Source organism: Cebus imitator, unplaced genomic scaffold, assembly GCF_001604975.1.
Source record: "Cebus imitator isolate Cc_AM_T3 unplaced genomic scaffold, Cebus_imitator-1.0 Scaffold231, whole genome shotgun sequence".
NCBI lineage: Eukaryota > Metazoa > Chordata > Mammalia > Primates > Cebidae > Cebus > Cebus imitator.
The window spans coordinates 2,299,924-2,312,072 of record NW_016107546.1 but is presented as its reverse complement, the minus strand read 5'-3'; the positions used below and the strand labels follow the sequence as shown (position 1 = coordinate 2,312,072).

At 42.2% G+C, this 12,149-nt stretch overlaps 1 protein-coding gene across 1 annotated transcript in view; it reads right to left on the bottom strand.

Annotated features, from left to right (window-relative positions):
• Positions 1–12,149, bottom strand: part of RPF2 (ribosome production factor 2 homolog) — a 47,644-nt gene that overhangs the window by 21,564 nt on the left and 13,931 nt on the right. The window contains exons 5-6 of the mRNA XM_017497445.2: positions 9,543–9,624; positions 4,456–4,532 (exon numbers count right to left, since the gene is read on the bottom strand). Coding sequence (XP_017352934.1) covers positions 4,456–4,532; positions 9,543–9,624 — 159 coding nt within the window. The remainder of the gene's footprint in view (positions 1–4,455; positions 4,533–9,542; positions 9,625–12,149) is intronic.

Below are 12,149 nucleotides of genomic sequence, written 5' to 3'. Positions count from 1 at the left end.
CAGGAGAATTGCCTGAACCCAGGAGGCGGAGGTTGCGGTGAGCCGAGATCGCGCCATTGCACTCCAGCCTGGGTAACAAGAGCGAAACTCCGACTCAAAAAAAAAAAAAAAAAAAAATTCTTTAACTGAAGGAGTAATTTACAGAGGAAGGTGAATGACTTTTGGTCTGAGCTTCCTATTAATTCTCTGTTCTGACAAAAAATCAAGGACTATCCAAAATTCAGCAACAAAACAGTACAAAAACCAAGTACCCTCCGCCCTAGGACCAGAAGTCACCTGTTGCTTTGCTGCTCACTATGACCACTCTTGTTGACATTCTCTGCTTCCAAACCCTGAACCTTAACTGTCTATACTTAGGAGATGGAGATGTGCCTAACATCTGTCAGACAGAGAAGTTGAAAGGACCTTCCAGATCTAACAACTCTTCCATGCTTCCAGCCATGCCATTCTGACCCTCGGTCTATGGGGTCTATTTAGGTGTACAGAAGGGAACAAAAAGCATCATCAACAACAACTTTTGGCTTTCAAACCATCCTGACCATAATGTTTAGTAATTTTGAAAAAATTTTGAAGTTGTCACCCGAAATATTTTGAAGTTGTCAACACTAAAATACAAATAAACACAAGTTATGTGAAATAATACTTGGGTGGGCACAGTGGCTCACACCTGTAATCCCAGCACTTTGAGAGGCTGAGGTGGGTAGATAATTTTAGGTGAGGAGTTCAAGACCAAACTGGCCAACATGGTAAAACCCTGTCTCTACTAAAAATACAAAAATTAGCCAGGTGTGGTGGCACATGTCTGTAATCCCAGCTACTTAGGAGGCTGAGGCAAGAGAACCACTTGAAGCCCGCTGGTGGAGGTTGCAGTGAGCCAAGATAGCACCACTGCACTCCAGTCTAGCAACAAAGCAAGATCCTATCTCTAGAGAAAAACCCCAATACTTAATACAGCACTGATATTTTTTAATCTATTCTATTTTTAAAAAATACTAGTCTCATGCACATCATGAAAACCCTGAACTAGGTAGGAGACTACAACAGATGAGCTGGTTGGGCACGGTGGCTCACACCTATAATCCCAACACTTTGGAAGGCTAAGCTGGGAGGATCACTTGACCCCAGGAGTTCGAAACCAGCTAGACAACATAGTGAAACCCCCATCTCTACAAAAAATTTATAAATTAGCCATCTGTGGTGGTACATACCCATGGTCCCAGCTACTCAGGGGGCTAAGGTAGGAGGATTGTTTGAGTCCAGGAGATCAAGGCTACACTGAGCTGTGATGCCACTGCACTCTGCCCTGGGCAAGAGAGCAAGGCTCTGTCTCATAACAAATAAAAAAATTTTTTTAATCATACAATATTCCAAAAACTTTTTTTTTATTAAGAAATGAAGCCTCGACAGGGCACAGTGGCTCATGCCTGTAATCCCCACACTTTGGGAGGCCGGGGCATGAGGATCACCTGAGGTCAGGAGTTCGAGACCAGCCTCACTATCATGGTGAAACCCTGTCTCTACTAAAAATACAAAAATTAGCTGGCGTGGTGGTGCACGCCTGCAGTCCCAGGTATTTAGGAGGTTGAGGCAGGAGAATCGCCTGAACCTGGGAGGCACAGGTTGCAGTGAGCTGAGATTGCACCACTGCACTCCGACCTGGGCAACAAGAGGAAAACTCCATCTCAAAAAAAAAAGGTTTTTGGAGAGGTGAGGCTGTGAGAGCCTGGCCTAGGGTCCAATTCAGAAGCGCACAGTGACTGGTATTTGGAAGTGAAATGGAAAAAGTAGAGGGGCTGGCATGTGCTCATCAGCTAGCACTCCCTCCCACTCCCACTAAGCTAATGATGAGCCAGTGGCAGTGGTAAAGGTAAAATGGAGTTTTGCTGGTCATCTCCAGGGATTTCTGGATGGCCCCAAAGAGACACTACAATAATATGACAGCTGGTTACCCCAGCACTTTGGAAGGCTGAGGCAGGAAGATCTCTTGAGCTCAGGAGTTTGAAACCAGACTGAGCAACATAGTGAGAGCTTATCTTACCAAAAAAATTAGCCAGGCAAGGTGGCATGCACCTATAGTCCCAGCTACCTGGGAGGCTGAGGTGGGAGGATTGCCTGAGCCCAGGAGGTAAAGGCTGTACTGAACTGAGACTGTACTACTGTTTCCCAGCCAGGGTGACAGAGTAAGACCCTGTCTCGAAAAAAAAAAAAAAAGAAAGAAAGAAAAATAGTATGAGGGCTTCCATTGCAATCAAGCATCACAGTTTATGTACTTTACAAAATACTTTACAACATATTATCTTTACTGATAAACATTTTCACATATATTATCTCATTTGGTGGTGTTATACTTATTTTATATGTGATTGCAACTGAAGGTCAAGGAAGCCACTGACATGTCACAGCACTAGATGTCACTTGAATAGCCAACATAGGCCTCAAATCCAAGTGTTCTGCCTCTAAATCCAATTTCAGACCACTGCTCTGCCTGTAGAGCAGGACACTGCAGTGACTCACTAAATGGGGATCTGGTAAACACCTTTTATTCCAAACTCACAGGATAAAGTTACTTAATACAGGAATTCTACCCAACCTGGAAAGCACATCTTCTTCTTAAAGTCAGGCTGGGCAAAGAGTGATTATATATTTTTGCTGTAATTCTTTCTACTAGACCATGAGCCTCAAAAACCCATAAACTGAGAGCAGTTACATAACTTTCTATTACAAACAAAAATATCACTTCTCTCAAAGCCCTAGAGTCCTAATCTTGGTTACACTGACCATATGTGTTTTTCTCATATATGGGCCTCAATCTCCAAATCTATACAAAAAAGAAAATTATTTAGGCCTTATCCAAATGGCTGTGAGGTCTAGGTAAAATAATGTATCTGATGGGATAGATTAAGCCTGAAGCAGAGTTCTGAGTTTGTACCTAGGAGCTGAGTTAGAAGCAATTTATACCTAGGAGCTGAGTTAGAACACTCTTCCCACCTTTCTAAGAGTATTTTTACTACTATTTACTACTTTCTATTTCATAATACCACTAAAACAAAGACAACGCAAAGACACAACTCCCCAAGGGTGAACTGAGCTGCCATTTGGTGGTTAGCAACCAAATACTATAGTATCTATCAGTAAAGACTTTCCTGGGTTTAGAACAGGGCTCAATTTGAAAATTCTGCAGGTTTTTCTCAGGTTCCATAAAACAGGTGCTGTGATAATTCAGAGGAAGAGGACAGCATTTAACCTATAGGCCTGGGGTGCTCTGGCTCACACCAGGCAGAGAGATCCCTTGAGCTCAGGAATTTGAGACCAGCCTGGGAAACATGGCAAAACGCTGTCTCTACAACAAAAATATAAAAAAATTAGCTGTACGTGCTGGCATGTAGCTATAGTCCCAGCTACTTTGAGGCTGAGGTGAGAGGGGATTGCTTGAGCCCAGGAGGCTGAGGCTGAAGTAAGCCAAGTTCATGCCATTGCTCTCCAGCCTGGGAGACAAAGTGAGACCCCGTCTAAAAAAATAAATAAATAATAATCAAACTTTTCAAAAAAGCAAAAAAAAAACTTTAAACCATGGCCTAGACAAGAATTAGTAACCACAGTCTGAAGTCTAACAGCCACAAGGTCAACATATGTTGCTATGCACTACAAATATATTCCTCTTTTTAAAAGAAAGGTAAAATAAAATTGCATTTTTTTTTCTTTTTGAGATGCAATCTTGCTCTGTTGCCAGGCTGGAGCACAGTGGTGCAATCTTGGCTCACTGCAACCTCCGTCTTCTGGGTTCAAGCGATTCTTCCACCTTAGCCTCCCAAGTAGCTGGGACTACAGGTGTGCACCAGTGCACCTCGCTAATTTTTGTATTTTTAGCAGAGACGGGGTTTCACCATGTTGGCCAGGATGGTATCGCTCTCTTGACCTCGTGATCCGCCCACCTCAGCCTCCCAAAGAGTGCTGGGATTATAGGCGTAAGCCACCACACCCAGTCTAAAATTGTATTTTTATCCTAGAGCATATCAAAATAAAAACAGAATTTGGCCACGCGTGGTGGCTCATGCTTGTAATCCCAGCATTTTGGGAGGCCATGGCGGGCAGATCAGAAGGTCAGGAGTTCGAGACCAGTATGGCCAACATGGTGAAACCCTGTCTCTACTTAAAAAAAAAAAAATTAGCCAGGTATGGTGGCAGGCACCTGTAATCCCAGCTAGTCGGGAGGCTAAGGCAGGAGAATTGCTTGAACCCGGGAGGTGGAGGCTGCAGTGAGCTGAGATCACACCATTGCATGCCAGCCTGGGCAACACTCAGTTTCAAAAAAAAAAAAAAACCCAAACAAGCAAAAAAACAAAAACACAAAGCTCTTGATCTACAATACTCTATCAGTACTCTTCACCACAAGATGTCACTACTGGCCAAGAGAAGCATTACAAAATATTTTCATTTCTATGATCAGTATCTTACCTTAATGTCTTTTAGAGAGACAAAATTCTCAATACCTAATTCAATCATATCCAGCACATGGTAGTCATACATACGACCTGGAAGGAAAATGTATTTTTAAGCATGTATTTTTTTTCCCAAAGAGCCGCCTTACATGTACCCACAGGATCTGTGTGTTCAAAATGTCCCACTATCTGCCTCTTTTCTTTCTCTCTACATCCCCCCAAACATATCCCACTTTCTTACATTTTCAACTCTACTTATTGATTGTACGATGTTAATCATGGAAAGGATCTTACATATTACTTAGCCCAACCCCTTTATTTTATAGAAGAATCAATGACAGCCCACAGAAGGTAAAGGGCTTGCCTAAGCCAGTGAGCATGCCAGGCTCAATCTCAATACACCGAGGCAAAGGTTCTTTTTCAAATCTATTTATGCAATAGATACTACACAAGGGTTAATTTTTGTGGGTCAAATACACTTTTTTTTTTTCTAACTCTAATATTGATTTAGTACATATACATTTCATATTTAAAAAAATCTACAACTTAGGGTAACTTTTTCCACCAATTCCAGTGGATCCATGCTGTGTGGGAGATCAGAGACATTCAATGCAAGCACAAGGTAATGGTGCTGCATCTACAACTAAATAGGCAGGGATTCTGAGAGCCCGAAGAGGCCACACTTCCTGTTCAAACCAGAACTCAATTCTGACAGAGACAGAAGGCAATGGCATTCTAAAACATGAATTACCAAGGAATCTTTTCATTATTCTTTCTTACTTGTGGCACTTCACTGTATTGGTAGGGTCTTATTTATATGCCCCATGCTTTACTTGCAGACTGATATAGAATTTTTTTTTTTTTTTTTTGAGATGAAGTCTCGCCCCGTTGACCAGGCTAGAATGCAATGGCATGATATCGGCTCACCACAACCTTCGACTCCCGGGTTCAAACAATTCTCCTGTCTCAGCCTCCCATGTAACTGGGATTACAGGTGTGTACTAACATGCCTGGCTAATTTATATTTTTAACAGAGACAGGGTTTCTCCATGTTGGTCAAGCTGGACTCGGCCTCCCAAAGTGCTGGGATTACAAGCATGAGCCACTGTGCCCAGCCATGCCCAGCCTGATCTAAAAAAAAATTTTTTTTTATAAAGTGTTCTAATTTTATACTATTTTTTTCTTATTTAAAAAAAAAAAGAAAGAAAGAAAAGAAAAAGAATAATGAAAAAAAGAATGAAGGAGAAGAAGAAAGAGGAAGAGGGAGAGAGAACGGGGGTATTGCTTTATTGCCCAGGCTAGAATGCAATCTAAAAATGGGTGTGCCTATAATTGTGCTTAATAATGGAGACATGAAAAAAATGAGGGAAGAAAATAACAAACAAGCAGCCATGATGTGGTACTGATAACAGTGTGTATTTTGTGTATTTAAAGTGGAGAGTTCTATAAATGTTAATTAAGTTTACTTGTTCCAGATCTGAGTTCAAGTCCTGGATATCGTTGTTAATTTTCTGTCTAATTGATCTAATATTGATGTTGAAGTCTCCCACTATTATTGTGTGGGAGCCTAAGTCTCCTTATAAGTCTTATATATCTGGGTATTCCTGTATTGGGTGCGTATATATTTAGGATCTTTAGCTCTTCTTGTTGCATTGATCCTTTTATTATTATGTAATGTCCTGCTTTGCTTCATTTGATCTTTGTTGCTTTAAAGTCTATTTTATCAGAGGCAAAAATCGCAACTCCTGCTTTTTATTTATTTATTTATTTTTGCTCTCCATTTGGTTGGTAAATCTTTCTCCATCCCTTTGTTTTGAGTCTTCGTGTATCCTTGCATGTGAGATGGGTCTGGATGCAACATGCTGATGGGTTTTGGCTTTTTATCCAATTTGCCTGTCTGTGTCTTTGGATTGGGAGATTTAGTCGATTTAAATTTAGAATTAATAATAATACATTTGAGTTTAATACTGCCATTTAATGTAAGCTGGCTGTTTTGCCCATTAGTTGATGTAAATTCTTCATTATGTTGATGCTCTTTACTTTTCGGTATTTTTTAGAAAGGCTGATACTGGTTGTTCCTTTCTATGTGTAGTGCTTCTTTTAGAAGCTCTTGTAAAGCAGGCCTGGTGGTGATGAAATCTCCGAGTGCTTGCTTGTTCACAAAAGATTTTATTTTTCCTTCACTTATGAAGCTTAGTTTGGCTGGATGTGAAATTCTGGGTTAAAAGTTCTTTTCTTTAAGGATGTTGAATATTGGCCCCCACTCTCTTCTGGCTTGTAGGGTTTCTGCTGAGAGATCTGCTGAGTCTAATAGGCTTCCCTTTGTGGGTAACCTGACCTTTCTCTCTGGCTGCCCTTAGTATTTTCTCCTTCATTTCAAACCTGGTGAATCTGACGATTATGTGCCTTGAGGTCGGTCTTCTTGAGGAATATCTTTGTGGTGTTCTCTGTATTTCCAGGAGTTGAATATTGTCCTGCCTTGCTAGGTTGGGAAAGTTTTCCTGAATAATATCCTGAAGTGTATTTTCCAGCTTGGATTCATTCTCTTCGTCACATTCAGGTACACCTATCAAATGTAGATTAGGTCTTTTCACATAGTCCCGTATTTCTTGGAGACTTTGCTCATTCCTTTTTATCCTTTTTTCTCTAATCTTGTCTTCTCATTTTATTTCATTAAGTTGGTCTTCGACCTCTGATATCTTTTCTTCTGCTTGATCAATTAGGCTGTTAAAACTTGTGCATACAGGTATTGATCAACTTACGACCTATGCAACTTACGACCATTCGACTTTACGACCACAATAGCTATCCACGACTGCTCCGCGTCTGGCAGTGCAAACGTTGCCCAGCTGGGCGTACGACAGTGCGGACCAGCTTCCGGTAACACTACCATCTCCGTGTGCATATAGCCTACTCAACTTAAGACCAAATTGTGTTATGACCGGTGTGTCAGAACCAATTGTGGTCGTAAGTCAGGCACTAGCTGTACTTCGCGAAGTTCTCGTGTTGAGTTTTTCAGCTCCATTAGGTCACTTATATTCCTCTCTAAATTGTGTATTCTTGTTAGCATTTCATCAAACCTTTTTTCAAAGTTATTAGTTTCTTTGCATTGGGTTAGAACAAGTTCTTTTAACTCACAGAAGTTTCTTATCATCCACCTTTTGAAGCCTGCTTCTGTTAATGGAATACACTTGTTCTCCATCAGGCCTTGTTCCGTTGATGATGAGGAACTGTGATCCCCGTCTTTATAATTGGGTTTCTGAGTGGACGTCCAACTTGTTGATTCCCAGTGCCAGAATCTGAGCAACCCACTGTGCCGGCTAAAACAGCGGCGTTAAGATTGATGATGCTTTTCTGACTCTGCACCAAGAACCTCCGCACCAAGGCAAAACCGCCTCGATGGCCACAAGAGTCGGGCTGGCGACCCGTGGGGCTCCTCCGCTGGGAATCTCCTGGTGCATGAGCAACAAAAATTCATCTGAAAGTGTGGCATCCTCTCATTCTCTGCGCTTTCACTGGGAGCTACAATCCCAAGCTACTAGTGATCAGCCATCACTAAAAATTTTTTTTCTGTCGCAAGGTTGAAAGCACAAAGACCCCACCAAACTAGTTTACAGCTTATTGATTACTCCTGATTCCTCAACACCATCAGTTAATCTGAGTCACAGATCTTGTTACAATCGATAGGCAGACATGTGCAAGACAGGAGAGGCTGCCCACTCACCCCACCCCAACCAGGAATGTCAGGCAACCATCAAGTGATAGGCGACCATCAGGTGATGATCAGTTGCTAAACTCTCTAAAATAACAATTGGTTGCAGCTAGTGCCAGGGAAAGGCAGGCTCCCAAGAAATAGAAAACGCCTGAGGCTAGTGATTAGCAATTTCCCAGTAAGATCTCAGGAGTTGAGTGAGTGGGCTCAAACATGCAAACTAGGAGGCAAAATGGCAGACTTTAACAGGTATATGACCTTGATCTATGCTTCATATGAGCATCCATACCACTCTAGTAACACACTGTGCATGTGGCCCCTCCCAAGTGCTGGCAGGCCACTGTGCAGGCAGACAGCTTGTCCCAAGGAAAAATCAAAGGAGGCCAGGCATGAGGGTTCACACCTGTAATCTCAGCACTTTGGGAGGCCAAGGCGAGTGGGTCACTTGAGGTTAGGAGTTCGATAGCACCCTGGGCAACATGGTGAATCCTGTCTCTACTAAAAATACAAAAATTAGTTGGGTGTGGTGGCGGGTGCCTGTAGTCCCAGCTACTCAAGAGGCTGAGGCAGGAGAATTGCTTGAACTCAGGAGGTGGAGGTTGCGATGAACTGAGATTGAGCCATTGCACTCCAGTCTGGGCAAACGAGCAGAGCAAGACTCTGTCTCAGAAGAAAAGAAAAAAAAAAGAAAAATCAAGGGAGGAGAGACAACAAATCCCTGAAGCATACCAACATATAATGCCAAACAGCACAAAGGCCAAATAGCACATTTGAATCTCTCAAGTTGCCTGCTTGGCACTCTTCCTTTGGTTCCTGCTCTATAACTTTTCTTTTCCTTGAGACAGGGTCTCACTCTGTCACCCAGGCTGGAGTACCGTGGTGGGATCTTGGCTCAATGCAACCTCTGCCTCCCAGGTTCAAGCGATTCTCATGCCTCAGCCTCCTGAGTAGCTGGGACTACAGGCGTGCGCTACCATGCCTGGCTAATTTTTGTACTTTTAGTTGAGGCGGGGTTTTGCCACATTGGCCAGGCTGGTCCCAAACTCCTGGCCTCAGCCTCCCAAAGTGCTGGGATTACAGGCATGCGCCACCATGCCCAGCCCCTGCTCTAAAACTTTTTAATAAACTTTCACTCCTGTTCAAATACTTGCCTCACGGAAGTTGCAGTAAGCCAAGATCACGCCACTGCGCTCCAGCCTGGGTGACAGAGTGAGACTCCGTCTCAAAAAAAAAAAAAAAAAAACTTGCTTCAGTCTCTCACTCTGCCTATGCCCCTTGGATGAGTTCTTTCTCTGAAGAGGCAAGAACCAAGCTGCGGCAGACCCATACAAATTCACTGCTACTAACCAGTTGACTCTTAGTGAAAACATTAAAAAGTAAATTATACTTACCTATGACTAGATTATTTGGCCGCTTCTTATTATGGGAGCCAAACATGAATAAAGAACAATCTGACTTCTTTGAAAAGAATTCCTATAAAACCAAATAATCCCATTTAGTCAACGCATCCATTTAAGAACTTTAAGAATCTTATCTTTACAGCTTTTCAGAAACAAAAAGAAAAAAAAAATGGAAAAAAAAAAAAAAAAGAATCTTATCTTTAAACTCAGGCCTGGCTCAGTGGCTCACACCTGTAATCCCAGCACTTGGGAAGCCAAGGCGGGTGGACTACTTGAGGTCAGGAGTTTGAGACCAGCCTGGCCAACATGGTAAGACCCTGTCTTCACTAAAAATATAAAAGACAGCTGTGTGTGATAGTGCACGCCTATAATCCCAGCTACTCTAGTGGCTGAGGCATGAGAATTGCTTGAACCCAGGAGGGAGAGGTTGCAGTGAGCCGCGAACGTGACAATACACTCCAGCCTGGGGGACAGAGTAAGACTCCATCTCAAAAAAAAAACTATACCAGTTTTTTCTCCAGTGGAATTTAATGAAGACTTAATGAACCAGAAACGAAAATACAGAGGAAAAGTATTTCTAGCTTTTTACTTCAAGTTTTCTGATTTGGGGTACTGAGGGAAAAGATGTACACACGAAAACTATTAGGTTAATAAATAAAATAAGACCATTTATTTTGCTATGCTGTCATTTTGGAATAGTACACCAAGTGTTTCATTTGCTGAACAAATCTCTTTTATTCACAGGATAGCATTACTATCATTGCATACATTTAAAATACATATGGGGCTGGGCAAAGTGGCCCATGCCTATAATCCCAGCACTCTGGGAGGCTGAGGCAGGCAGATCACCTGAGGTTACCTGATGTCAGAAATTTGAGACCAGCCTGGCCAACATGGTGAAACTCTGTCTCCACTAAAAATGGAAAAATTAGCCGGGTGCGGTGGCATATGGCTGTAATCCCAGCTACTTAGGAGGCTGAAGCAGGAGAATTGCTTGAACTTGGGAGGCAGAGGTTTCAGTGAGGTGAGATCATGCCATTGCACTCCAGCCAGGGAAACAAGAGTTAGACTCCATCTCAGAAAAAATATATATATATATCTGGCTGGGTGCAATGGCTCATGCCTGTAATCCCAACACTTTGGAAGGCTGAGGTAGGTGGAAGGCCTGAGATCAGGAGTTTGAGGCCAGCCTGAGCAACATAGTAAAACCCCGTCTCTACAAAAACTACAAAAAATTAACTAGGTACGGTGTTGAGCACCTATAGTCCCAGCTACTTGGCTGAGTGGGGTGGAAGGATTGCTTGAGCCCAGGAGATCGAGGCTACATGCAGTGTGCCGTGATGGCACCACTGCATTCCAGCCTGGGTGACAGAGCAGCACCATCTTGGGGAAAAAAAAAAGAAAGAGATTTTATCCATTTGGCTCTCACAAGTATGGACTTCTTCTACAGATTTAAGAGTAGTAAAAAATATGAGTGTGGAGTTCCAATCCTAGGCAGCTCTCTTTACATTATGCCTATAGTCTCCACACCCCAGACACTTTACTACAATCACCACTCTTAGCCAGAAAATCGGAATCAACATGTTTTAGTCCAAAAGTCAATTGGAAAGCCTCTTAGATTAATATACATATTTAAAAAAAGAACAGATGAAAGAGTCATAACCCTCAACTTTTCTTTACTGCTTAAAGGACTCTCTGAGGTACGGGCCCTTGGTTTATCATTCATTCTAGTCTCTAAACAGAAGCATAAAGGGCAAACAACTCCCCACCCGACCCGTCCACAACCAGCGTGAGGGATGCAGAGTCAGAGAGTCCAAGAATGCAGGCTCTGCCACTAAGTATCCGGACAAATAATCTTTTCTGAGAATTAACTGTATCATTAAGGATAACACCACCTCTTGCAAAAACCTGCAAAGGCCACATGAGATGTCCTATGTGAACACCTTGTACAATGTTGTAGAATGTCCCGAACAAAGTAGGGGTTCAAAAAATATTTTTTATGGCCAGGTGTGGTGGCTCATGCCTGTCATCCCAGCACTTTGGGAGGCTAAGGTGGGTGGATCGCTTGAGCTCAGAAGCTGGAGACCAGCTCGAGCAACATGGCGAAATCCTGTCTCTACTAAAAATACGAAAAAATAGCTGGGTATGGTGGTATGCACCTACGGTCCCAGCTACTCTGGAGACTGAGGTAGGTGGATCACTTGAACCAGGGAGGCGGAGGTTGCAGTGAGCTGAGATGCCGCCATAGCACTCAAGCCTGTGTGACACAGACCCTGTCTCAATTAAAAAAAAAAACATATATATATATATGTATACTTTTTTGTATGTCTAAATCAATGGAATTACTTTCTTAAAATTTTAAAAACATTCTTAAAATTTTAAAAACATTTTCATGTTACAACTAACATCCCAAAGCTTTCCATAAAACACCCTTCAGATATACTTGAGTGTTTTATATACATACACACGTGTGTGAATTTGTGTGTGTGTGTGTGTGTGTAAACTTATCTCGCTCTCGACAAAATCTGCTTTTTATTTCTTAAAAGTCTTGAGCAGGGATAGTCAAGCTATCTACAAAAAGCCATATAATAAATATTT